This window comes from Typopeltis vanoorti, chromosome 3, assembly GCF_054136105.1.
Source record: "Typopeltis vanoorti isolate ZY-2024b chromosome 3, IOZ_Tvanoo_1.0, whole genome shotgun sequence".
Lineage (NCBI taxonomy): Eukaryota > Metazoa > Arthropoda > Arachnida > Uropygi > Thelyphonidae > Typopeltis > Typopeltis vanoorti.
The window spans coordinates 51,147,558-51,173,318 of record NC_143551.1 but is presented as its reverse complement, the minus strand read 5'-3'; the positions used below and the strand labels follow the sequence as shown (position 1 = coordinate 51,173,318).

Below are 25,761 nucleotides of genomic sequence, written 5' to 3'. Positions count from 1 at the left end.
CAAACTAGTCAGATGTCAGCCTTCCATCATGCACCACTTACTATGAACGTGAAAGCTAACATCGTATTTTCTACTTTCTTTTGAATTTGTCTATCACATCACTGATAATGGGCATTTAGTTTGTCTACACTATTTGATTTCAAACTATTTGTGTGTATGTTCTTTCAAATCTACAATTCATTCTAAATGAAGACCAATTTTAACCATACTGAAATAACTGCAAATTAAATAAAACATTTCTATAACACCAGAAATGTCAGACAAGATGGTATAAAATTTTATTTACAGATTATTATGGTGACAACCTGCTTATATTTAAGTATAGAGATGGAGAAAATGCAGTTTCTAAATATATATTCTTGATAAGAAAAAAACAATCAGAATCATAACAAATTTATTACATCAACTTAGTATTAAATATAATAAAATCTACAAGGCAATTCAGTCAAGAAACATAATACTATTCTGAATGCATGTGTATGAAACCTTGACTAGGTGTAGTAAGGGAATGGTTTTTTTCAGAGATCATTTTTAGAATGCATGGAAAGTATTACAAAATAGATTATAGCTTTAACTGGATTAATTTTAAGAAGCTTTTACATGAATTAGATCATTAACCATGAACACACAATATTACAATCTATATTTAAAAAAATAAAAATATTTTTGCAAATTTGGAATGCCTGAACTGCTTTCCTAGCTTTCTTCACTCAAAAAAACTGAACAGAAAAAAATCTTCAGTTTTAAGTCTTGTAAAGGTGATTCACAGAACAATTAGTAGTTTGAAATTTAATGGAATTCTCAATATTATTTATAAATAGTTTTTAAATACAGTAGTCCCCTTATCTGTGGGTTTGCTTTCCATGGTTTCAGTTACCTCCAGTTCAGAGATATAAATGGCAAACTCCAGAAATAATTCATAAGTTTTAAATTGCATGCCATTTTGAGCAGCATGATAATCTCCTACTGTCTTGCCCAGGATGTGAATCTGAATCATCTCCCATTGTCCAGCATATCCATGCTGTACTAGATACATTACCTGCCTGTTAGTCACTTAGTAATCATCTTGGTTATCAGATCGACATATGCACTATCACAGTGCTTATGTTCAAGTAACCCTTATTTTACTTAATACAGAACGAAGCTAACAATTAGGATATGCCAAAAAGAAGCCGTAAAGTGCTTCCTTTTAGGTGAAAGTTCGACTTCCTGAGGAAAGGGAAATGGTATGCTGAGGTTGCTAAGATTCCATTCACATAATTTATTACAGTGTATCATCATTGTTCTATTTTATTATTAGTTAGTTAATCTATTACTGTGCCTAATTTATAAATTAAACTTGATCATAGATAGGTTATGTATAGTTAAAAAAAAAAATCCTATATATATATATGTGTGTGTGTGATTTAGTACTATTTGTGGTTTCAGGTATACACCTGAGAGTCTTGGAACATATCCCCCATAGATAAGGGGAGAATACTATAATACAATATCAAATATATTACCTTAGCATAAACTACCGCATACATATAATTTTCACTAATTACAGAGCTTATAAATGTATAAAACATTTCTACAGATAATCCTTCCAAATTTGGCAGAACTGTTGAAATTGAATAAACACATTAACCAGTCTTTTACAATTTATACATGATTTCCAGAATGAAACAATAGTACCTATAATAAATAAAAACTAAGAAATGTGTTTTATATACCATGTTGAACTAGATCAATAAAGATTATGCTTATTTCACATTGGCACATAACGTTACTCAACCATTCTAAACTAGCGATACATGCAATGAACATAAACCCATTCTAGTTTCCAGAAAACAATATGAAAATTCATATGGGATTTAATATCCCCTTAATTTAAATAATGAAAATTCATAATAGGAAAGGTTAGAAACGTTTTTGCCAGTAGGGAAAAAATACAATAGAAAACAATACAATTTCAAAATTATGTCAATGCCTCTTTTCCTTTGAAGACCATTAAAATTTCATGTATACAATTTCCTTAAACTTCTCTCTCTCAGCTATGTTGAATGTTATCAGTGTGATCTGATTGATGTATACACTGTTCTAAAAAATGTTAGACGTAGCATAAGATCTTAGCATTACAGCCAAGATTTGGTTGATTCTCACTATAGCCTACTTATAGGACCATAGGAATATTGTTTAGTAGATAATTTGCTATAGTAAATTTCCTTTAACAGCTGTGCCTATGAAATTCTAGTTGACTTTGTTATAATTCACATTTACTATATTGAGATTTGATAACATTTCTCTTCAGTCATAACTAAAAAATATAATCATTCCCTTTTCAAACTGATTAGGCATAGCCCTGACAGCTCTATCCAGGACTATGACTTACATGTAACATATGAGTGGTGGAAAGATGATAAAAGTAATGCAACAGCTGGATAAATATGATTCCATATTTATCCAGTTAAATTATATAAATTTTTATTACATAAGTTTGTTTTTATTTAGGAAATGTAGGTAGTAAACAAGTCACAATTAAAGCCTTTGGTATAAATATAAAACTTAATGAAGGCAGCAAAATGTGCCTGAGACCATTGGGGGAAAAAAAAAAAATCTTAAGTATTATTATTATATGACATCTCCAGGGAGTCCAAAGACTCATCGAGGGAGGGCACCTACTCCACAACTCTGTCTCCACCAACTACAACAGACCAGTAGAATGGAGGGGGAAAAATGCTGTAAAAGGGAAATGAGAATTGATGTGACAAAAAAAAAAAAAAAAAAAAAAAACAGAAGAGAAAGAATTCTGGGATAATTATTTCAAAATATACTTTATATTAAAGATATATAATGCCATAGGAAAGCCAACCTGAAATGCAGTTGGAATAGATGATATTCAACCAGAAATGCTCAAATATCAGAGTAGGGCTGTTACTACTTATCTGTGAAATAGGAAATGAAACAATGTATAAATTAGAACTTTTCTGTTCTAGGTAGGATTTATGAAAGCATGCTTCATAAATATTCCAAGACAAATTGAAATTTGAAACTGGGGAAGAGCATGTTGGATTCAGGACAAACAGGAATGATTGTCAGAACCAGCTTTCAAGTCAAATCATAGGAATAAATCACTGGTCTTGGTTAATAATGTATCTGCTCTCCAACCAACATAAGCATTGAAGTTGTGGATTCAAATTCCATTACGGGTAATGTTTATGATTGGTCTCATACTAGGCAGTTCATTTTCCACTGTCATTTACTAGATTATGCAGGGATTGTAACAAAAAAATCCTTAGCTCACCTTAGGAATTAACATACTAGAAGTATACAACCCTTCATGGGTGGGAGTCGCATATTATAGATAAGAATAACTAGGACATCTTACTTTTTAGATCAGAAAAGGGTATATAATAAAGTCCCATGAGAAAAGCTGTTCAAAATTATATAATTGAGAAATGAAGTAAGCTACATCTTATATTTAAGATGCACAGAGATGATTTCATGTGAATTTAAGTATAAAACAAGAATGCGCACCATCTTTATTATACTAATCATTATCTATATGGATCACATTATGAAAGAAAGCATTAAACTTAATATCAAAATCAGAGATGTTAAATGCTCCTGTTAAACAGACTATGTTTAGTCTTAAATCCAGCATAAGTCTTCCGAACTAGCTAATTTGAATAATTGCTATAACGAATTTGTTATAACAAGCAACAAGACAAAAAACATCAACTGCATTTTTAATGGAGAACTAGAATTTATAGAGAATCTGCAGAACATTTTAACTATTTGGACAACTTTCAGTGAATATGTTAAAATACATAATACAGAAATAGATAAGTAACAGAATGAGCAAAGTCAGTACTATGCAGAGCTAGTTGAATTAATATGGAATGAGGGAAATTCACTGAAACATCCCAAAACAGCATTCAACAAATTTTAATGGCAGCTTCCATTAGCTCAGTCATTACTGATAATGTCCTTTGGTTGAAAAGACCTTGGTTCAAACCTCATTTGAAAAACCAGAGTATCCAGAATCAACAACAGTGTTGACATATGCTGTGCCATAATATGCTGGATGCATTATTACGATTTTGTTTTTAATAACTTTTGTAGTTTATCAGTAGTAGTGAAGACAATTTGAATATATATATGATAGATTTGCAGATGTTTTGGGAAGAGGAAACGTGGTTTTGGGAAGACTGGATAGCAAAGTATTAGTTATGGAGGTTACCACTGAAGACATCCCAGAGTTATAATTTCTTGGATAAAGGCTAGATGAGTATTTATAGGCATTAATAAATTTTGTTAACATGACCGACTTTTTTTTTTTATATGGAGGGTGTTAAAAATGCAAGTAATTTCTTTAACATACTTTAGTTTGTGATACTTCAGCATTAACATGGTAATCAGATCTGGTTAAGGTTAAATTTAAAACATTAAATATTTTCTTTGTATTTAACAAGTGTAACATATGACTAAAGCATTTAAAATATGCATTAATTTTTTTATGACATCATTGTTGCCAATACATAGACATCAACCTATATACCATGCCGGGGAATAGAAATTGCAATTTCATATGTGTAAGAAAAGATTAAGTTTCACCACTCAATTTTTGCAACCATTGGAAGTCCTAAATCCTGTTTATTAATGGGATCATTAAAGAAATTGCCCACCTGCAATGATTATATTGATTAGTTGAGAATATATGAAGGAGATATTTTGTACATTCTATTACTTTGTGATCATTTATAAGCAGTGTATGAATGATTTCCTATGCTTTGGGAACACATCAACATTAGTACATATAGAGGAGTTAAAAATAAAATAGAATATTGTAGGGTATGCTGATTTCTTTAAATTTAGATGGGGGGGGGAGTATCTATCTCATGCATATATCTTGTCTTGTGAGATAGATAAACATAATCAGACTGTCTGAAATAGATTTATTGTCCTTTATCCTCTTCATTTGTTTCAAATTGTGCCATTTTACCACATCTTGACATCATTTCTACTTATATTTTTTTGGTACCATTTTCAAATTCAATATGAAATTTAGCATCATCCATGCTTTAATTTCTCACTTTTTTTCTAATATCCAAAACAAATTAATATTAATAACAAGTCATTAATTAACCTTCACTATGGTAATTTATACTCTGTAGTAACCCATTAACATGTAACTGATAAGGATAGCTGCATTCCATGATATAAACTAGCCATTCCCATCGTATTGTTTTGGTCCATTGCTGTATGCTCTTCAGGTGCAGTATATGTGCCATGCCACATATAACCAGAGTATGTTTGTGAAGGTATAAAGCTGGGACTGATGTTCATATCTGTTGTTGTTTTTGTGTCTAGTTATCTAAGCACTGCAAAAGGAATCATTAGGAACAACGTAGTTATAACCATGGGAATGATTTAGTTATGAAGCAGTCTTTATTGTTACAACAGAATGTAATACTTCAAGCAGTAATATGCTGGAAATAGCAATGAGATTTCGACCTCACTGCTACCTGTAGTGTGTGTGTGTATAAATGAGAATTTGTTGTCTGTAAGAGCAAAGCTATAAGCTTGTCTCAATTTGTCAAAGAGAAAGAACATATTTACATTGCCTGCTTTAACTTATTATTATACGAGAATTTTCATTATTAAAACATCCTTCATAACAAACAAAAGTCTTCTCCCAGTTTAAATAAGTAATTTTTCTTAATTCCACTTTGACGGCCTCCTCCAACTCATACAAAGAAATCTAATATGACACTACTTAAGGAATCTCAGCCAAAGATCACATTGACAAGTAGTTAAGTAAAGGGGAAACGTAATTTTTTTTTTTTAAATGTGAATCCTACTCATGAAAAGTTATGTATACTATATACCTAGCCAACCAGGCTGGCAATAATTGAGTGGTTTCCATTAATTTTTAATATATAAACCACAAAACAAAATGAAGAATGCAGTGTCAATAATAATATAGTACCTTATTCTTTAAAAAAGGTTACCCTGAATAAAAGTGAAATGACTTGTTCACTGCAATCAGCTGAAGTATTTTTCAATTTCACTATATGAAAATCAGAAAAAAATAAAATAAAAAGTTCCGTATAAAATCTTTGCAAAATTATTCCTTTAAATTCAACTTTGTTCTGTTTGTTATTTACATAACTGAGGTTCAGGTATATCTATGATATGAATCTAATGATAAATAAATATTAAGTGCAATACATGTTTCTTCAGAATTAAGAAACCCATAATAAATATTTTGGATTTACATTATTAGAAAGATGAAATGGTAGCATAAAAAGTTCAAGAAATTACATATGAACTCTAACACAGAGAGTGCAAAAGAGATCATTTGTTTATAGACTAGATAACACTAAAGTAACTGTTTACAAGGTATTGATCCTGGACCCAGCATCGATTTAAAACTGTCATTCTTGTAATTACTGGATAAGTCATTAAGAAAGCAAATGCACTTGACACTAAATATCAATAGTCCCCTCTCTGATACTTTTTAAAGAAGTATTGTGTGTGTTCTGAACTAAATGATTAATATGGGCATTATAATGTCCAGCTATTATGAATAATGACAAACAAAATCGGGCACTGTAATAAATTTTGCGTTGTTTATCATAATTTATCACATTGATGGGGTCAATATGAATACTGCTGTCATATGGTCAGGCAACGTGATAATGATATCTTTTTCACAGTATTAGAAGTGGTAAGGGTTCGGGGAGGAGAGATTCTTCGGATTTCTTTTTGTCGGGAGACGAAAGAACTTTGCCCAGGTCACTCAAATTTTTACAAAATTAGTGTATTTGACAATGATAGAAAAAGTGAGTCAAAAACCAAAGTGACTTGGTCCATAACATATAAACATCATATACAGGTATTGTAATATGCATATAGCAATTTGATTAAATATTGCGTTCACACTGAAGAAATATTTCAGATATTGCACGATGCCCATATCGCTATTGGCCATGGTGGCAGAAACCACATAGAAAAAAGAATTAAGTACAAAATATAAAAATATTACAAGAGAGATGACCATAATTAAGATTAGTTTTTTTTTTTTGAAAATCAAATTGACTAAAGAAATGTAGTTTTATTCATAACATCTGGTCAATTTAATAAATTAATATTTATCAGGCTGTGTAGCCATTTCCATCATTATTTATAATGGCCAGGCATTATGAATAACGACCTATTAGTCACTTGGCCCATAACATATACACACTAATTCAAAATAAGATCAGAGGAATAACTGGCTCCATTTATTGTTATAGTGCACTTACCTAATATGACTTGCAATAATTCCAAGAATCTGACTGACTATTTTCTAAATTCAGTCTTGAAACCAAGTCATGGCATATACCAATCACTTATAAATTTTCTATCAATTATTACCACATCAAGTTTTCACAACTTATTTGTACTGTACAGTTTTATTCATCACATAGATAAAATTCTCATCTGTTTAATATAAATCCTTATATAGATAAACTTTGGTTTTGCCACCAAAAAACAGTGGTCTTACTATCTACATAACCAAATATAAAGGTTAAAAATATCTTGGGAGCTCTCTGTATGGCAGAAGGAGAAGTTTAGTTCTACAAGGCTTCAGTACCAAAGTATCTATCTCCAAAATTACCTATAAAAAGAAGAGTAAATATAAGAATGAAATAATGTACAATTTTCTCTTATATATAAAAAAAATATTTGAATAAGTATGTTATAAAAATATTTGATTACAAACTTATCACAGTAACACCAAGTTATGCAAATTCTAAACTCTAGCAACTTTGGAGAAAGTTGTTGTAGAAAGTTTTTTTTTTCACTTAGTTACGAAGTATACTTGACAAGAAATTATATTCTTGTCTAATCCTTTACTCAAGTGTAAGCAAACAAAGTTTGTGCATGAAGTATCTTCATGACTAGGTTCTTGTATATGGAGGCAGTTGACTTCACACAATTTGCCTCAGTATCTCATACCACATTAACATTTAAATACTCTGCATCAGAGAGCCAGAATATTTTAATAAGTTGATTACACTTTTTACCAATAAAGGATTAGATAAGAATATAATTTCTGGTCAAGTATAATTTACTTTGTAAGTATTTACTTGTATATGAAAAATGAGTTGTGCATTAACTCAACCTTAGTATTTTTCTGGGTATAGCTCCTAATGATCTTCTTCTGCTTCTCCCACTTAAGTGGGGTCACTGTTGATGATGAGTCTCCTCCACATCCTCCTGTCTTGGGCTATCACCACATCCAAGTTCATCCTTAAGTTCTCTTCTACCAGCTCCCTCCATCTCTTCTTTTGCTTCCCACGCTTCCTCCTTCCTTGCACATCCATCTGCATGACCTTTCTTCCCACATATTCATCCTCCCTCCTCATCACATGACCAAACCATCTCAACCTTGCCTCCTGTATCTTCGCTCCTGAGTTTGTAACTTTCACTATTCCCCTCACATAGTCATTTCTCAGACTATCCTTTCAGGTCACACCGCACATCCACCTAAGCATTCTCATCTCTGCTACTTCCATTCTGCTGATGTTATTTTTCCTCAAGGCCACAGTTTCTATAGCATACGTCATAGCTGGCCTCACTACTGTCCTATACATTTGCCTTTCAGATTGATCGGCACCCTTTTATCACATAATACTCCAGCCATCTCCCTCCAGTTCATCCCGCCCGCTTGTAACCTGCATCCCACTTCCTTCTCAGCTCCTCCATCTTCTTCCACTGTTGAACTTAAGTATCTAAAGTCCCTCACCTTCCTGATGACATTTCCTTCCAGCTCCAGATCTGTCTCCTGTCCACCACCCACTGTGCAACACATATACTGTCTTACTTCTGCTCAGTCTCATACCTCTCTTCCAGTACTTTTCTCCATCTTTCCAGTTTAGTTCCCGCTTCTTCTCTTGAATCTGCACACAGCAAGATGTCATCTGCATACAACATTGTCCAAGGTGCATCTTCTCTCACCTCCTCCGTCACCACCTCCATCACAATATTAAACAGAAACGGACTTAATGCTGACCCTTGATGCAAGCCAACTGTTACTTGAAAACTTTGTCTGTCCCAGACAGGTCCGAACACTTGTCTTCATACATTTCCTGCACCAACCTGACATATTTCTCCAGAACTTTCTTCTCCCTCAGACACCTCCAGACTTCTTGCCTTGGCTCTCTATTGTATGCTTTCTCCAGATCAATAAATGCCAGATGTAGCTCCCGTTGTTTCTCTAGAAACTTTTCCATCATCTGCCATAACCCAAAGATAGCATCTGTTGTTGATCTACCAGGCATGAAGCCAAATTGTTCCTTTGCAATCTCCACCTCCTTCCTCAATCTACCATAAAGAATCCTTTCTAGGATTTTCATTGTGTGGGACATCAACTTTATTCCTCTGTAATTTTTACAGTCTTGTGCTTCCCCTTTACCCTTGTAGATGGGGACGAGTACTCTCCCTCCATTCCTCGGGTATATTTTCCTGCTGGCAAACTTTCATGAACAGGTTCCACAGCAGGTCAATCCCTCTTCCCCCAGTGCCTTCCATGCCTCCACTGGAATTCTGTCAGGGCCCACTGATTTTCCATTCCTCATCCTCTTCATGGCCTCCGACTTCCACTCTACTGATGTCCTGCACCATCCCCTCAGAAGGCTGTCCATCTTCTTTGCAAGTACTTGCATTTTCCTCATTCAAAAGTCCCTCAAGTATATTCTCCATCTGTATTTATTTCTAATTGATCATACAGATCTTGATATGCCATGGCCTTCGCCTGTGCCACAGCTTTCTCTCTCTCGGTCCTCTTCTTTCACTCCTGACTCATCCCACTTCTGCTTTGCCTTCCTCTTAGCTGTCACTGCCACTTGTACATTATTATTCCACCACCAACCCTCCTTCTGCTCTCTAATCTTTCCAGATGTCTCACCAAGCACCTCTATTGCACTGCTCAGGATTACCTTTGAATTATGTTTCCACCAATCTTGTACACTTTCCAGTCCATCTGAAATCCTCCCTAAAACGATTCCTCACACGCTCTTCTTTTAAGCGAAACCACTTAATTGTTTTCATCCCATGGCTTCCAGGGGTTCTTATCTTCAATCTTATTTTAAAGTCTGCACACAGCAATTGGTGTTGCTGTGCCACTTGATCTGTTGGAATTACTTTACAATTTGTCACAACCTTAAGATATTTTCTTCTAGTCAAAATGTAGTCAATTTGTATGGCTCCTAATGATGAGATTGCAATAAAGGTCAAAAACAGTTTGAGTAGTGATCCTTCGAGTAATGCAGAGCAATATAAATACATCCTTTCAGGATGTGAACTTTGCATTATAGGATACTGATGTAATTGATGTGAAGTCAGCTTTTATATACAAGCAGTCTAGTTGTGAAGATACTTCATGCACAAACTAAGTTTGCTTACACTTGGATGAAGGATTAAACACATTTCTTGGCAAGTATTATTGATTTAGAATTATTTCCAAGATTAATGGAAACAAAGAAAACACAAAATTGGATTCATGAAAGGAAGATTTTGAATCAGATATAATATATGGCAAATGCATATCATAATTTATCATTATGTGAAATTACAAAAATTTAATAACAGAAAGAAGTAGCAAAAAATAGCAAACAAGAATTATTATCCTAAGACTCCATGGAGTCAGACTCATCTAGGAGGGCCGTTTGTCATACATGTCATTTGTTTATCATTATATTTCATCTTTGTGAAGGCAACAGCAAAGAAGCTGGAGTGTAGAGTGTGTGGCAGAGGGACAGATGGTGAATCAGAAGAAAATATATAAGGAACTAAGTAAACTTGATATTAATAAGGCAATAAGATTTGACAGCATATTGCCATATCTTGAGGAAATCCTCTATGGAATTAATTGCACCTTAAGCACAACTAATTAATGAGTCTTGAAACAGGGTGAATCAAAGGAATGGAAGGTAGGAAAAATTATTCCACTTCCCTTTGTGAAGTGGAATAATTTTAATAAAGACTAAGGCAATTATAGGCCAATCTGTGTGTCTAAGGGGGTTGTTAAGCTATTAGAGAAGTTGGTGAGAACTAGGATTCAAGTGAGTTGATAATAACAGTGTTCTTTATGATGGTCAGCATGGGTTTGTTGGGGGGGGGGGGAAGAGAAGGTCATGTTTCAACAAGATGACAAATTCACTTGATAAAGGAGATTCATATATGGTGATATACTTGGAATTTTCAAAGGCCTTTGATCAGCTTTGGCAGCCACATGACAAACTAGTAACAAATGAAACAGATGGGATCAGATAACAGACTAATAAGTTGGTTAGTTGATTGGCTGTCTCACAGGTATCAGCAGGTTGTATATGGAGGAGTGCTTTCACAAAAAAGAAAGGTCACTAGTGCAGTGCCACAGGGATCTGTTTTGGGATCATTAATGTTTAACTTGTACATTAATGACACTGAAATTGGCTTAACTGGAAATGTGCAGTGGTTTGCCGATGATGTAAAGTAGAACAGACGTGGACAAGCAGGAGGATCTGAATGACTATGTAAGTGGGCAAATAAGTGGAGCTATCAATTTAATATTGCAAATTGCAAGTCCTTGATATTTGATAGGCAACGTTGGGGTCTCGCACCTCCCTGATTTTACTTTATGAAAAAAGAAATGAAAAAGTTTTGTGTATACTCACACACAAAAAACGTTTAAAACTTTAAGAAATAGATAGTGAATGTTGTTATGGCAGAAATAGTAAAAAAAACTTTTGGATATGAAGACTGATATGGCCGTTATTCTCGGTGGTCTTACACCTTGTCTACAGATGTATGATTCAACAAAGCATTTAAGGACTACGTACAAAAATTCTACACGGAGTGGAGGGAAGCCAGCGGCTATGACCTGACTCCAGCAGGGAAGATTAAGAGACCATCTTTAGAACCGTTGTGCAACTGAATTTTGATAGCTCTTGGGACATGATTTTGCTAGAAATACTAAGGCAATTGGTGTGAAGTCATTAGGCTCTACATACAAGTAGCTCAGTCATGAAGTGACTTCATACACAAACTTTGTTTGCTTACACTTGGATAAAGGATGAATCCAATATAATTTCTTGGCATCTTTAATTTAAAGTCATACCTATTTTCAGTTTTTTGTAAATCATGGTGATCTGATTATATATGATTCTGAAATAATTCAAGGATAAGTAATAATTATTATTATCTGAGACCTCCAGGGTCTCAGATGAGTCAAGGACTCATCGAGGGAGGCTGTAAATTACCCAACCACCATACCTTCCCTTAAATTCATTTACACTAGATGCACTCACTTCCCCTAAGGGCAAATTATTCCACTCACTCACTGCTCTCTGGGAGAAAAACCTAGCTCTTACTCCTTTCTTGACAGAGAACAACCTTAACTTCCATGGATGCCCCTGTGTTCTCTCCCCACCTTCCATATAACGAAAAATTTCATCATTTGAAATGCTATAACACTCATTCAAAAGTTTATAGACCTCTATCATATCACCGCTCTTTCTCCTGTTAACCAGTCTGTAATCCACATACTTGCAATCTGTCCTCATAATCAATCCCATAATCCGGATGTAATCTTTGTACCTCTTCTTTGCACCCTTTCCACAGCTTCTTTATCCCCTTGAAACCTGGGAGACCAAATCTGCACACAGTAATCCAAGTGTGGTCTTATCAAAGCCTTATAAAGAGGCAAAATTACTTCTTTATCCTTACATGTCAAGATTATCCCGAGTTGTATTTGCAACTTTTGCTATGTGACTTTTGAACATTAAATTCTTATCCACCAATACACCAAGATCCCTTGCTTTTTCAGTTTCTTGTAGCATAACCCCACTAATATAATATGCTGCTGGATCTCTAATCACGCCAAAGTGCATAACTTTACACTTATAACATTAAACTGAGAGCCATTTTCGTTTGCCTAGATTTCCAGTCAATTCAAATCATTTTGTAATTGCTGAATATCAGTAGCATCCCTGATTGCCCTGCCTATCTTCACATCATCAGCAAACAATTGCAAATCTGATGATAGACCCTGCTTGAAGTCATTAATGTATAGATTGAAGAATAATGGCTCAAGGACTGAACCCTGAGGTACACCACTGGTTACCTTAAATCTGGTAGATTTACACCTACTGTATACCACTTTTTGATATCTGTCTGTTAACCATCTCCTGATCCAAGTCAATAGATTATGTTCCAGTACCATATTTTCCAGTTTACGCAACAACCTATCGCATGGTATCCTATCAAATGCCTTAGAAACATCCAACATTATCATAGTGTATCCATTTCCTTTATCCAACTCGGCCGTAACATTGTTATAAAATATGAGCAAATTGCTAAAACATGACCTGCCTTTAGTAAACCTATGCTGTTCCCTGCAGAGTATAGAATGATTGTCTACCCATTTCTGTATACGCGTTCTTACTAACTTCTCTAAAATCTTCACTACCACACCAGAAATACTAATAGGTCGGTAATTAAGACACATCAGTTTATGTACCACCCTTGTGAAATGGAACTATATTACATTCCTTCCATTCCTGAGCTGAGATCGAGTTATACAAATGTGTGAAAGGCCTAGTCAATTCAGCTGAACATTCCTTTAACAAATTTTTAATTTAATTACAGAAATATTGTTGCTAAAGATTCAAATATATCGAGTGATGGTGAGCAGCCAATCATATAAATAATGTTGATAAATAAAATTTAAATATATTCATTTTATAAATGTCAGAAATTTATTCATTTGTATAGGGTTCCCTCCCCACACTTTCTCCCTGTCTGTTAAGACTGGTTGAGCCCACTTAATGAGGGATTAAGTATATGTATTTCATGACTGTAAATTTGTATGTGTTCATAGGGCCAGTTTGCCTATTCTGAAGGAATAAAATACCCAAATTTCTGGGTGAAAAAACCCTCTACCTCCATATGAGCCCGACTTTCCTTTAGTTGAAAGAGACTATTTAAAAGTTCCTCACATCTTGAATGAGAATTGAACCAGTCTTTCTGACTAAACAAGCTTCGTCTATACCAACTGAGCTGCAAAGACTATGTGAGCAATTAAAATTATAATGAATACTGAGGATTTAATTATAAATGTCAATTTAGTTTTTTCCTGAAAATCCTTGTATCATGATTTTTCACGTTCATTTTGAGGAAAAATGTGCTAATTATATTCAAGTAAATACAGTATACAATTATGGAGAAATTTTGAAGGAGGTGGAAGTGAGATCTGGGGTTGATAATAGAGAGAGGCTTGAAGTTTAGTGGTCACATGGCTAAAATCGTAAGAACATCTCAATGGATTATGGCAATAATGATGAGAATTTTAATATGCAGAAGCAAAGAGGTTATATTTCTCTTGTATAAGGCTTTGATCAGGCCACATATGGACTACTATGCAGATATTTTTGGTTTCCTGGTTTTCAGGGGGATGAAAATGTATTGGAGAAGGTTTACTAAGTTAGTGTTGGGTCTATGAAATGTCAGATATGAGGAGAGATTGAAGGAATGCAATGTACAGAGCCTTGTGAATAGAAGAGGAGATATGACTGAGACATACAAGTTGGTGAGGAATTGTTATCAGATTAATGTTGAGAAGATGTTTCATAGAGTAGAGGAAGGCAGGGTTAGAACTAAATGGTAATCATGGAAGCTGTATAAGGAGGGCGTGAGAAGCACGTTCCTTACATCGAAAGTGATTTGTGATGGAATGCACTGCCTAATAGTGTGGTGAGTACACAAACTATGAATGAGTTCAAGGCATGGTTTGATAAACTTTTGGCATGAGAGAGTATAGACCTCCTGCAATGAGTCCTCTGACTCCATGGATGTCAGATGTTAATAATAAATGGATAGTGATATTCTTGTTTTGGCAAAATCTGCAATTGTAGGGATTTTGCTAGTTATTTATGTTTTATGGATGTGCATGGTTTCATGAAGCTTTTATTAGTCTTGGATTTTATATTTACATGAATGCTCACCTGCTTTTGCAACTTAAGTTTTTGTTTTTCATAACTAAGGCAAAAGTTTATCTGCCTAGACCAGTGGTTCTTAACCTTTTTTTGCCTGTCACTCTATTTCAACTATTTGTATGGCCTGACGTCCCTTGCTCAGTTTTACACTAGGTTAATGACGCAATAAGATAATTATAATATTATACAAGTAAAGTGGATATTAAATCCAGCGTTATTTCAATGTTGAATGTAGATACTATGAAAGTTTCGTAAAAATGTTGACTAGAGAGTTTCTGGCATTCACGAGTTGCCTTAGTGCAGACCACTTAGAAGACAAACACTGTCCAAGCATCTATATATTTGCCTTTTATCGGTCCATTTCGATGAGGTTTCACTGGCCTGACAGCTGTTTCGAACTAGTTCTGCTCAGAGACCAGGCAGAAATCTTAAGCGAGCAAAATCTCTCATTCAGTACTAAGGAACTTGAAATGTCAGAGAAGTGTATTATTTTTCGTAAGTATTTACCATGAAAGTATTTACCAAAATAAAGAGCCAAAAGGCTTCAGTTCGGTAATGCAAAATTATATAAGTGGATATTAAATCCAGCTGATCAACTTTTTTTTTTTTTTTTACAAAACTTTCAGTTTCTATAATCGGCTTTGAAACAATGCTGGATTTAATATCTACTTATATAATTTTGCATCACCAAACTGAAGCCTTTTGGCTCTTTAGTAAATAATTATAACATTATTAGGCAAACCTAAATTACCATCAACATATTTGAACTGATACTTAATTAAAAATTAACGACTGATATAAATTTATTTTAATTTCATTTTTACTCAAAAAAGATGTAAACTTACAGTATTTAATAAGCCAATCATTAATTACTACCTTGAGCCTGATTAGATCCTGATAATTTTTCAATATCAGGTTCAATGTTCAACAAGAAAAGTCTCAAGTCTCCTCTTTCACTTATTTGCAATCTATTTCACCGCTTACCTAACAATTGCAACATGAAGCTGAATCCTTTCTCGTCCAAGTATGAAGAATGAAAAGCAATGAGCAGTGATTTTATTTCTTGCCAAAGCTGAGCATACTTTGATTACATGTTTGGCCAGAATCTTTCATGCTGCTGAAATTGTACTTGAGCTTCAAAATCATTTTTTAAGTCAAATTCTTCACACAAATTGGGATGAACACAAGTGGCATCAGAAAGAAATTGATTTATGACCCAATTGGATATTTTAAGCCCAAAGTCTTTGAATCTTTTTTTTTTTTTTTTTTTAATGTTTGACCCATACACAAGAGGTTGGTTGGTCAACCTATAGTACATTAGTACCGTGTATGGGTAGTGGGTTGGGAAAGGAAGAATTTGTTTACATTTGATTTGAATGACTTTAAATTGTATTCCTTGGTAAACACAGCAGGTGGGAGACTGTTCCACAGTGCTGCAGTTGCAGGGATGAAGGAAGAGAAAAAGAAACTTGTTCTCTTTGTTTCTAAGTCTATTGTGAAGAAAGGGATGTTGTGCAGCAGCTGCACGTGTTCCAATGAGCTTAGTACTGGGCGGAGGAATTATTGATGTTATTTCAGATGAGCATTTCCCATGGAAATATTTATAGAATATACAAACTGCAGAGACCATATGTCTGTGTGAAAGTGGGGGGTTGGGGGGTGGAGAGTCTAGTTGCTCTCCTCTGTATTGAATCGAGCATTTTGAAAGTGCTTTTAGGGACCCTGCCCCATATTGGACAGATTTGTGATTTGTATAATGTTAATGGCTGTTTGAATGTGAAGTCTTGAGCAAAAGAGAAATCCTAGTTTTTTTTGAGGCTGAGGATGCAATGGTTGTGATATGTTTATACCAGGAGAGGTTTGATGTGAGGGTGATTCCAAGAAGCGAGATCTCAAACTGTCTGGAAATTTGGGTATCGTCAAAAAGGATACTGGGAAAAAATGGTTCCTTTTTTTTTATGGGAAATAGTACAGAACTGGGTTTTATTGGCGTTGAAATTTATGAGGTTATCCGAACCCCATTGTAGGATGGCTTGGAGATCGGAGTTGAGGGTGGTGGTGGTTGATGTCCTGTAGGTTGAGGTGAGTTGTGTAGGGTAAGGCTTATGAAATGCAAGCGAGGAGTGTAGTGTGCTGTCGTTTGCAAAACTGTATTGGGTTAGAGGTCAATTGCAGTAGATCATTGATATATAGCAGGAAGAGGGTTGATGAGAGGACAGAATCTTGTGGGACCCCAGCATTAATTGAGTGGTGAGAGGATAAGGAGCCGGCCACCATCACACACAGTGTGCATCCAGACAGAAAGCTGGCAATCCAACAACAGAAGTCCTGGGTTAGACCAAATGATGGTAGTTTGCCTAGCAGGCCTTTGTGCCAGACCTGGTCAAAGGCTTTGGAGATATCTAGTGCAACCACTTGAGATTCGCCAAACCTCTCCATAGCATTTGTCCAGAGATGGGCGACGTATGTCAGTAGATCTCCTGTTGATCGGCAGTGGTGGAAGCCATACTGGTGGTCATTTATTTGGTGAGTGTCTTCGAGATAGTGTAGGAGTTGGGAATTGATTTTTTCCATTACTTTTGACAGGACTGAGGTAAGCGAGATAGGGCAGTAGTTGAATGGCAGTGACTTGTCACCCTTCTTGAGAATGGGCTGAATATAGGCCAATTTCCAGTTTGTGGGATAGATTCCAGTGGAGTAAGAGAGTGTATATATAGGTGACATAGGATAGAGGTCAGTTCTGGAGCACAACCTTTCAGAACAATTGGGGGAATACCATCAGGGCCAGGAGACTTTGTGTCGAATTTGGACAGTATTTTTCTGATCTCATCTTGGCAAAAGGATATAGGGGCATTGAATGTTGGGTGTCTAGAATGGTTGGGGGACATTTACCATTGTCAGTTATGCATGCATTTGAAGCAAAGTATGAAGCCAGAAGATTGGCTTTTTCTGTGGGTGATGATGCAGTAGAGCCATCTAGTATGACAGGGGTGGGAATAGTGTTGGGAAGTTACGGCCAATTGCTTTGGTGAGAGACCAAAAGGCTCGGCTGCCATTTGAACAGGCTGCTAGTTTCCTGCTTTTTGCTCTTTCGGAAGCGTTGATTTTTGCATCTATTACAGGCTTCAGTACAAGCTTTGAAGGAGGATGAGGTTCTTGATTTCGGCCAGTTGTGGCATGTCTGGTGTTTCATCTCTACAGCCTTGGCACATCTTTTGGAGAACCAGATCTGATTTGGAAAATCTGATCATCTTTCAGTGTCATAAGATGGGAACAATAACAATCCAAACTTGGGAACTGCAGAAAATCTGATCTTACAATGCTCTGCTTGTAGAATGTCAATTTGCTGCTAAAAGCAGCATTTATAACTCCCTTTGCTTCAATAAAATTCATGTTGCTTCCCTGTAATTTGATGTTTTAAACCTCATTTAATTTGGTGAAAATATCGTAAAGATATGCAATGTCAACCTTTTCCTTTTTTAGAACATTACACATGGTCTAATCACTTGAATTAAGAAATTCAAAAACAGTATCAGAGATCATTAAAGCGTCACAGACAGTTTCCATTTGAGAGCCATCTAACTTCAGTGTAAAGCAACAGATGCTCAAATTCTTCATTTTCATGGCAAAGTTCCCAAAAAAATACGGGTATTCAATGCTGTAATAACATCATGCTAGATGTTTTGCAGCTAAGTGTTATCTATGAAGAATGCAGTGAATTATAAAGATATTTTGAATTGCTTCTTTTAAATGTGATATAAATCCATGGTGATGACGTAGTAATCATAGCTAGTGCTCCATCAGTTGCACATGGAATAATATTTGAGAGGAATGTTTTTAACCTTAAAAATTGTAGCACCTTTTGTGTCAATTTTCAGTTGTTCAGCAAAAAGAAACATAGTATTTCAGCATATAGTATTTATATAAAGCAGATGACCAATCATAGCTAGTGCTCCATCAGTTACACATGGAATAATATTTGAGAGGAATGTTTTTAACCTTAAAAATTGTAGAGCCTTTTGTGTCAATTTTCAGTTGTTCAGCAAATAGAAACATAGTATTTCGGCATATAGTATTTATATAAAGCACATAGGCCATTAACAAAACTTCGCTTCACGTAAAGTTGTCTCATTGAGTTGTAAAAAAAATTCTATGGTTTTTTAAATGAAAGTTTTTTTTTTTTCAATGTCTTTTGTCATTTCGTCAATTGTTGTTGATACTGAGCTATTGTTGAGAAGAATTGATGACATCATATTACTTTTAGATGGGACCCTCATCGTATCAAAAACTTCATTTATAGCCGGTAAGATGAGTTTCACCAATAGCATGTGGCTTTCCACATTTGCCAATTAATTTTGAAAGTTTCTAAGACAAAACAAATCGCAATGTCTAATCCTTTAAGTCCAGAATGATTTTTAAATTTAGTTTTTAATTCATGGAAGTACTCCACATCCTTTTTTGCTTTATTTGGATGCTTTATTCTTAAGTGCTCGATCATTCTTGAAGCCTACATTCCTTCGTTTGAGAAAGTTTTTTTTCACATATTAAGCACATTGGTAATTGCTCATTATTTATAGATGGAATAACTTCGTATTTTAAATATTCACTTGAATACTGACGACGGCACTTTCTTTTTTCATTCATTTTAATGGGCTACAGCTAAAACTGTATCAGTGAAGTGAGTCACACGATACCATTCGCTAGATGTAAACTGCAAATCAGGGTTGTCAGATAGGCATTAGAAAAGTAGCAGATAAAGCTTATAATAGTGGATTCTGTTAAAAATAGCCCAAATTCATTATTTTTAATGTAGAAAATTCAGACCGAAAAGTAGCCTAATTACTTAACTTTCAATGTAAAGATTCTAAAAAGTAAGTAACGAATAAATTTTAACAGTATTGCCAGACATACAATATTCTGAACAGTGTTGCCAAACATACAATATAAATAAGGATGCTAGATTAAATACGGAATTTTTTTGCTCTTATTATATTAGTAGTATTATAATGCTAACTCCCCCCCCCATCAGCATTCACAGTGCCCCAAGGGGGACACTACCACCCAGGTTAATAACCATTGGTCTAGACCAGGGTTTCTCAAACTTTTCCTGCAACATAACACTTCACACATCCTGAAATTTTTAATGGAACATCTTAGTTGAGTCGAGTAGCATTGGTCTCGTATTCATTGTAAAGCTGAGTGTACACTATCGTCACAGCAGGCTGTATCGCATCGCAAAAATTGAACATTCCTGTGCACATGCACATTTCCTAGAATAGATATCCCCATACTTCACTCGCGTTCAGAGGTGTCGACAACCGCAGTTGGCTCTCAGCCAGCGCGTGCTGGCCTTAATAGCACAATCTACATGCAAAGTGAGAAGCACCTGATTTTCAAACATGTTTGAACTTGATGCAGCATTTAAAACCATTCCAGACTCGTATTAATTTTGATAATTTTTCACGGAACACAAGTTTGGGAAATGCTGGTCTAGACTATGAAACAGTAATGCATATCTAATACCTTCATGCTAGGATGTGTTTCACACATATTACACTTGCTAGACTACGTAACATCTCTACTGCATTTAGCAGCACATTTTTCACTTGTTTACGTGACATGCTAGTTTGAAGTTTTTTGGGAGAATTTCATATAAAACTAATGTTTATGAATTGTCTTCGTGATCTGAAAAATATCTCAAGTAATATTTTCTTATTTCAAAGTTATGTATATAACTAGATATTAATATCACAATATATATGAATATTTCATGATTAAGGAAAAGTCATCCTTGTGATCAAGGATCACAATCATGAAAAAGAAGTAGCAGCCATATTATTCAACACTAAATAAGGCTCATCTTCTTGAATGGCAGGCAATTTCAAGTAGAGTGATGTGGGCAAATATCAGAATGGGGAACTGGAAAATGAGACTTATTTGTGCCTATGGTCCCACAGAAGGTTCTGCGAAGGTAGAAGTGGAGGAATTTTTTTGAGGCTTTAGAGAAAGCAACTGACACAATGAAAAATGAAAAGTTGGTCCTTGTTGGGGATTTAAATAGCAAAGTAGGAAATGATTGTCAGACATGGGAAAATGTGGAGAAAAGAGCAAAGCTAATAATAATGACAAAGACTTGGATTTCTTCTCAGGACATGGGTCTTGTGGTGAAAAATAGAAATATTTTTCACCTATATCGATTTTACATGGACCACAAAACATAATTAGAAATGCATGTAACCTACTGTAATGTAATAAATTTTGTAATATAATGTTAGAATAACAATGTAGAATGACAAGCAATTGTAACTAAAAAGATCAGATAGGATTAGGCTAGTAAACTGAAGGTCACCGGATTATACGAGTTTTGCAGCCAAAAAAAACCTAACATAAGCGTGGGTGACATAAGGGAGCCTCCAGTAAATCCGGGAAGTTTTGGAAGGAAGACCAAGGGACGACAAATGATATAAAATGCGGAGATTGAAGGGCGAAAAGGGTTCTCTTATTTTTTGTTCCTGTGTCAAGCTTTGAGGAGGGGAAGAGTCGCAGTCAAATGAGCAGTAGTTCTGGAGATCATGGGGAGTTCGCTGGTAGTATTACAAGATATCCTTCCGTGAAATTCTTCGACGAGTGTACCGAGCCACATGCGTGCTGATTTGTCACAGCCGAACCAGTTTCTGACATCACCGAAGAAATGCAGTACCGTTACAAGGGAGAAAATCAGACTACCACCATTGGATAGTGCCTGATCAGAGCCGTAGCACAAGATCAAGAAAGGAACCAGCAGAACTCACCCTTAATCCTTTAGGATCCAGGAATGTACAATGATATAGTGAGCTTGGAAGTAGATTCTTTATGTTAATAGCCTCAGACGATAGATGTTGATTCTGCTTAACTAATGGCATAACATAATGTGTTGAAGAGGCCAGAAAGCCAAATGTCAGTTTGAATGTGTGTATAACAGAATATTGTAATCTTGAATATTGCTTGTGTTATCTAATGCTTATAACGTGTTGGGTATAACTGTGCCTTATATAATAAGATAGAGAGTAAGGTTAAGTGTGCTAAAATCCATCCAAATGCTAAATAAGTTGAGTGTAAATCATTTCTTTGTCTAATATAGATTTGAAATTGGAAGTGATCACCATGCTTAACGTGAATTGTTTTAATGAATGTGTGGAGAATCAAACACGTGATATGTACTGTTTCCTTTGTATATCAATTGTCTTAGTTAGAATAAACATGGCTGGTTTTGTTAATAGCTTCCCTGATCTTTGTTATAATAAGTTTAGTTTAATCCTTTATCCAAGTGTGAGCAAACAAAGTTTGCACCTGGAAGTATCTTCAGGACTGGGATAAGGAAGTACAACACTGGGCAACTCGTTGCAAAGGTGGAGAAAGCTCTCCACCTTACCCCAGTCCTGAAGATACTTTCAGGCACAAACTTTGTTTGCCCACACTTGCATAAAGAATGAAACTAAACTTATTATAGTCTAACCAAGTGAAAAATAAACTCTCAACATCTTTCTCTGAATCCAGAGTAATTCAATAATATGGTTGTACACCCTTTGGCAACTCCTATAGGTTGTGATGACCTCTCATTGCTTCTGCCTTGGTGTCTCTACTACTGGGACTGGCTCCCACTGATGAGACCTCAATAAAGGTCGAAACTGGTATGGGTAGTGGCCCTTGCCTTAATGCATAGCATTACACATATTTGCAAGGAGATGTGCTTTGCATTATGGGAGATACTGAGATAGGAGTGATGAGAGCTTTCTCCACCTTTGCAACGAGTTGCCCGGTGTTGTACTTCCTTACCAAAGTCCTGAAGATACTTTCAGGCACAAACTTTGTTTGCTCACACTTGGATAAAGGATTAAACTAAACTTATTATAGTTTAATCTTTGTTAGCCAATTCACTGTCATAAAAACAAATCAAACCTGTGTGATCTAAGTAAAGTAACAGCCACGATTGAGTAATTCAGAGTTGCTTGAGAAAAAAACTGATTTAAAGGATATTATACATGCTTAGCTAAATTATTCTTTTGTATGTAAAGGAAATACAGAAAATTCTTTTACACAATCCTTAATGGCACAGCCATTAATTAACAAAAATAAAATTTTTAAAGGATTAATAACATTTGAATTATAGCAACGTAGATTAAAGATCCGGTCACAGGGAGAGACTTTTCCTAAGTCTACGATACTAGCACATGTGAGAGTATACCTTACGGCATTGAAAGGGGGGGGGGAAGCTAAGTAGATTACTAAAGGATTAAAGTTAATAGTATTATACATGACTTAGAGATTAGAGCACATAGGTATTTTGTACAGGCTCAAGCAATCATGAAAATAACAAAGAGCAGAAATACATTGAGTTAAAAAGTAAAGCAATAATCAATATAATATTAAAATATAAATTACAAAACAATACATTACTAACACCATGTTCCAACATAAAAATATCCACAAATTCACGTGGAGAGAAGACTCAAGGAATAAGAAGTCTCATTGACTATGTTATTGTTGATAGTGATGTTTTCTCTCTGGTGCAGGACACTAGAGTGTACAGAGGATTTGAAATTGGAAGTGATCACCATTTAGTCTTGAGCAGGATAAAATTGAATTTCATATTGAAAAGAAGAACATGTAAGAAAGTTTTAAAGCGAATAAAAGTTGAGCAGCTCGCAGATGTGAACTGTAGACTGAAACATACAAACATTATTCAAGAAAAAATTAAAGAGTTTGAGAACAGGAATCAAACCTTGCAGATTCAGTGGCAAGCTCTGAAGAAAACATTGATTGATTCAGCGAGAGAGAGGCATGTGGTGAGGCTGTTTGCAGGGATAGAAAAATCAGAATTCCTTGGTAGACACAGGAAGTTAAACAGGCAGTGAAGGAAAAGAAGAAAGCATATCAAAAGTTCCTAGCAAATAAATCAGCTTGTGCTCTTAAAGAATACAGAGACAAATGTAAGAAAGCTAAACACTGTAAAACTAGCTAAACAAAAGTCATGGAAAAACTTTGGTAAGAATATAGAGAATAAATATCAAGAAGGTGGCAAGATATTCTGGAGGTTGTTGAAGAAGCTCAGAAATGAAGGAAAGAGTGCAGGAATTAGAGATGATAAAGGTGATATGAAAACTGGAGAAAAATATCCTTGAAGTATGGAGTAATTACTTTGAAAAAGTGCTAAATTAAACTATCAGTGATTGCAGCGCAGTGATAAAAAAACACTGACAAGGCATGCAATAAAGAATACATATCCACACTTGAATTAGAAAAAGCCATCAAAAGTCTAAAATGTGGAAAGTCAGCTGGAGTAGATGATATTTGACCAGAAATACAAAAGTATGGATCCATAAAATTCTTACAGTGGCTGCACTGCATAGTTCAGAGGCATGAATTCCAGATGATTGCAGTAGAGCTCTCATGGTACCCATATATAATAAGCGAAATCAAATTGAATGTGAGAATTACAAGTATTTCCCTACTGAGTGTTTCTGATAAGAATTATTCAAGTATACTTGAATAAATCTTATCAGGATACTTGAGAAATGGTTAAGAAGGATTGTTGAAGGGAAGTCTGGTAAAGAACAATCTGGGTTCAGACCAAATAGAGACTGTCAGGATCAAATTTTCACATTATGACAAACAGTTGAGAAATCATGGGAATATAACAAAGATCTGTATTTAAGTTTTGTAGATCAGGAAAAGGCATATGATAGGGTGCCAAGAGAGAAGCTGTTCAGAGTGCCAGGTAATAGATTGTATGTCAATGGAGCATTATATTGAGCAGCACTTAGTCTTTATTTGAGTTGTAAGTCAGCAGTTAGAATTGAAAGAAGTGCAGAAAGATGGTTCTGCGTTAAATCTGGTGTCAGACAAGGATGTACATTATCCCCTCTGTTATTCATTATCTATATGGCTCACATTATGAAGGAAAGTGGTATTAAATTTGATATCAAAATTGGAGATGTTAATGTTAGCTCTTTGCTTTATGCAGACGATGTTATACTTCTAATGCTAGACATCTGCAAAATTCCCTGACTAAACTGAATAACTGTTGTAACAGATATGATATGAAGATCAGCAATAACAATAAAAAGAGAATGAAAATAGGCAGAAACATTGAAAATATCAACTGCATTGTGAATGGAGAACCTATAGAACAAGTAAAACTTTTGAGCTACTTAGGCACGATTTTTAGTGAAGATGGTAAATTAAAAATGGAAATAGATAACAAGTTCAACAAAGCTGGTATCGTAGGAAGTCAACTGAATAAATTTATATGGAATAAGAGAGAAATTAGTCAAAACACTAAATTAGCTGTATACAAAGACGGTGTTCAAACCAGTTTAAACTTATGGATCTGAGAGCTGGGTTAGAAGTAAAACTTGACCAAAGACTAGAAACTGCAGTTATGAGAGTCCCGAGAAAGATTAGTGGTGTGAAAAGATGGCATTAATGACAATATCATATTAAAAACGAGGATATTAGGAAAAAACTTGACATTGTTAGCATCCAGGAATGTGTTAGCAGAGCTAATCTCAGGTGGTATGGTCACAAATGGGAGAGGAAAGATTAGCAAAATAAGTGTTCTCTGCCAGATTGCCAGGAAAGAGACCCAGACAGAGGCGGATTGATACAGTAAAAAGTGTCCTTAGAAGATGTTGAAGCTTTGACAGGTAATAGATTAATTTGGAGGAAAATTGTAGATAGGAAGTTAGTCATCATCATCAAATTTTCATGTTTC

General features: G+C 35.0%; 1 protein-coding gene across 4 annotated transcripts in view; it reads right to left on the bottom strand.

Annotated features, from left to right (window-relative positions):
• Nucleotides 1–258: 258 nt before the first annotated feature.
• Nucleotides 259–25,761, bottom strand: part of l(2)k01209 (uridine-cytidine kinase-like lethal (2) k01209) — a 269,918-nt gene continuing 244,415 nt past the window's right edge. For all 4 annotated transcript variants that reach the window (XM_090390605.1, XM_090390607.1, XM_090390608.1 and 1 more), the window contains one exon: nucleotides 259–7,648. In XM_090390605.1, coding sequence (XP_090246731.1) covers nucleotides 7,608–7,648 — 41 coding nt within the window. In that variant the 3' untranslated portion in view covers nucleotides 259–7,607. The remainder of the gene's footprint in view (nucleotides 7,649–25,761) is intronic.